Source organism: Vigna radiata, unplaced genomic scaffold (assembly GCF_000741045.1).
Source record: "Vigna radiata var. radiata cultivar VC1973A unplaced genomic scaffold, Vradiata_ver6 scaffold_146, whole genome shotgun sequence".
Lineage (NCBI taxonomy): Eukaryota > Viridiplantae > Streptophyta > Magnoliopsida > Fabales > Fabaceae > Vigna > Vigna radiata.
In genome coordinates, this window is record NW_014542469.1 from 180,173 (window position 1) to 182,609 (window position 2,437).

The window sequence follows — 2,437 nt, forward strand, 5'->3', positions numbered from 1 at the left end:
TAAAGGAATAAAGGATATTCGCCTGTATATATTTTCAGCTGCAATGAGAGCTGAATTTACATAACCTAGTTGTACTGTCATGATAAAACTTTGAACCAGAACACCCAAAAAATGTAAAGAAAGAAAGAAAGAAGATTGTCTAAGAAGAGTTTAAGCAAACTAGATGATAGTTGTATGGACAATAATCTTATTTTTGTATCAAAAGGGGAACTAAAGTAGTATAACAGTTCCCATTGACGTAATTGGCAGAAGAAGACATAAATCTGCCAGTGGTGGTGGAAAAGAAGCTTCAAAAGGGAGTGTATATTTGCATCTGACTCAAAATGTGTTCAAAGTTATCTGTTGTCTTCTCAATTGGGTGAGTGTGGACTCCTTCATAAGTAGTCACCACTACCCCTTCGTCTTTCGTTAGGCGTTGGACTTGCTTCTTCACATTGCACCCTTGATGCGTGCACCTGTAGTAACTCCTGCACATTTCTTTAACTGCTTCATGTATTGCACTACATATTCATATAACTATGTAACATGTACAACAAACAGATTCTTTTCATTGGATCATGTAACAAATCATTTGCATACTTTCATGTTCAACACTTGTTTTTTCACATTAAATAACCAACAGGGTCGTGTGAATTACAGATTGTACCCTGAAATATATATAATGGCATCATTCAGTTACAGTTTTTAATGTCAGAAAAGTAAGCAATGATGAAAAAAAGTCTGCGCTTTAAACAAGCTATTCTAATGTTCAAGAAAAATCAGATATGCTACTATATACGACACGAGATCATGTCTCGATATTCTGCATATGCAGAAAGTTTATGGGTTTCTTCATCATTTCCTACAGTTTGGACTGACTTACTTTTACAAAAGGACAATGATTTCCAGAAAAAGCTATCATATTCATAAACCCAGTTATCTAGTATGAACCCTTTTAATTAGATTTATATCAGTTATTACGGCATTATTTTCTTTAATATTGTTGCCATTTTTAGTTTATTTTTTTATCTCTATTTGTTATACAATATAATTTACAAGCATAATTATCTTCCAATTTTCTAGATATAAACATTAAATTATATATATATTGCGTGCACGCAGGTGCGCTCAAACAGGTTCCGTTCTTGTTCTATTCTCCTTTGATTTGACCCAAGATAAGACAAGCTAGAGAAAATGGTACATGAATGAAGAAGGAGAAGAAGAAAAACTCAGGAAAGATGAAGAAAGGATGAAGCCATAAATAGTTTTTAACTTCTCCTTTGGAAACACAGATCCTAAGCAAACGATCCCAATAACAAAAGCTGAATCAAGACTGCTAGCTAGAACAGTGTTTTCCATTTATTATTGCCTAGTGTAAACTCAACAAGAACCTCGTTTTTTTTCATTCTTCTTAATTCAATATTCAAACCAATAAGAAACATGGTGGGGTCTTGTCATGTTTGTACAATTACACACGTATTTCCTCAGTCAAACTTAGCAGGCGTCACTGCCACAAAGGAAAACATAACACGATGAAGAACGAGAAGAAAAAGGGAGAGAAATCAACCAGAGCAAAAACAACAAGAGCAAGAACAACATGAAACGAAGAAAGCAGAAACTAACCTCGGAAACTTGTTGTTTTTGACAGCTTTTTGGCCATACTTCCTCCACCTATAGCCATCATCAAGAATATCAACCTGGCTCCTGGTTTGGAAAGCATATCTAGGCTTTCGAACCTTTTTCTCCCCTTTCTTTTTTCCATTACTATTACCATTTCCCAAACCACCTAACTCATCACTCACATTAATGCCAGCAGTGATCTGAGACATTAACACGGCAGCATCTCTACCACCTTCTCCTCTCTTTTCATGATCACTACCACTACTCTCATTACTAGGCCTTAGACCTAGAAATGCATTGGAGCTTTGACCACCAAAACCATGCTGAGATGTTCCCACACCACTCTTTGAAATGGGGTAGCTGGAAGAATTGGGACAAGGGAACAACATGCTATAATTCTCCATCGAAACCAACCCAACCCCAATTTTCCTTCTTACTATATATATCGTTAGAGAGAGAAAAGAAGTTGTTGGTATGAAGAGGGTTTCGGAAAAAGAAAAGTGTATGTGGTAAAAAGATTTCAACAAATATAAATGGTTGGGGCGGCGCTTAATGTTAACGTGGCTAATATCATCGATACATACATGCACCCACCCGAATCTCGTCATCAAGGAAAGAGAAAAGAAAGTCCAAATGGAAAACATATATATTTATATTTATATTATATTATATTATATATATATATATATATATATATATATATATTATGCGTGTGTGTGTATATGCATGATGACATGCACACATACAGAGTAGAAGTGAGCATGGTGTCGTAAACGGCACGAAAATTCTTCAAGTGTGTCGTGAAAATTGAGTTTTATTTATTGTAAGGAGCGTGGAT

The 2,437-nt window shown here is 35.3% G+C and overlaps 1 protein-coding gene across 1 annotated transcript; it reads right to left on the minus strand.

The window, feature by feature from the left end:
- Positions 1-2,159, minus strand: LOC106780101 (probable WRKY transcription factor 75). The gene is made up of 2 exons (XM_014668344.2): positions 1,603-2,159; positions 1-467 (listed from the first exon to the last, which is right to left on the minus strand). The coding sequence occupies exons 1-2, from the start codon at positions 2,001-2,003 to the stop codon at positions 290-292; spliced, it is 579 nt and encodes a 192-aa protein (XP_014523830.1). The 5' UTR covers positions 2,004-2,159; the 3' UTR covers positions 1-289.
- Positions 2,160-2,437: the final 278 nt, after the last annotated feature.

What these genes read in the sequence shown, in the direction of transcription:
- LOC106780101 (XM_014668344.2), bottom strand. Translation starts at nt 2,003, where the DNA reads ATGGAGAATTATAGCATGTTGTTCCCTTGTCCCAATTCTTCCAGCTAC. An exon ending in AAAAACAACAAGTTTCCGAG is followed by an intron (nt 468 to 1,602) that starts GTTAGTTTCTGC and finishes AGAAATGTGCAG; the next exon opens with GAGTTACTACAGGTGCACGC.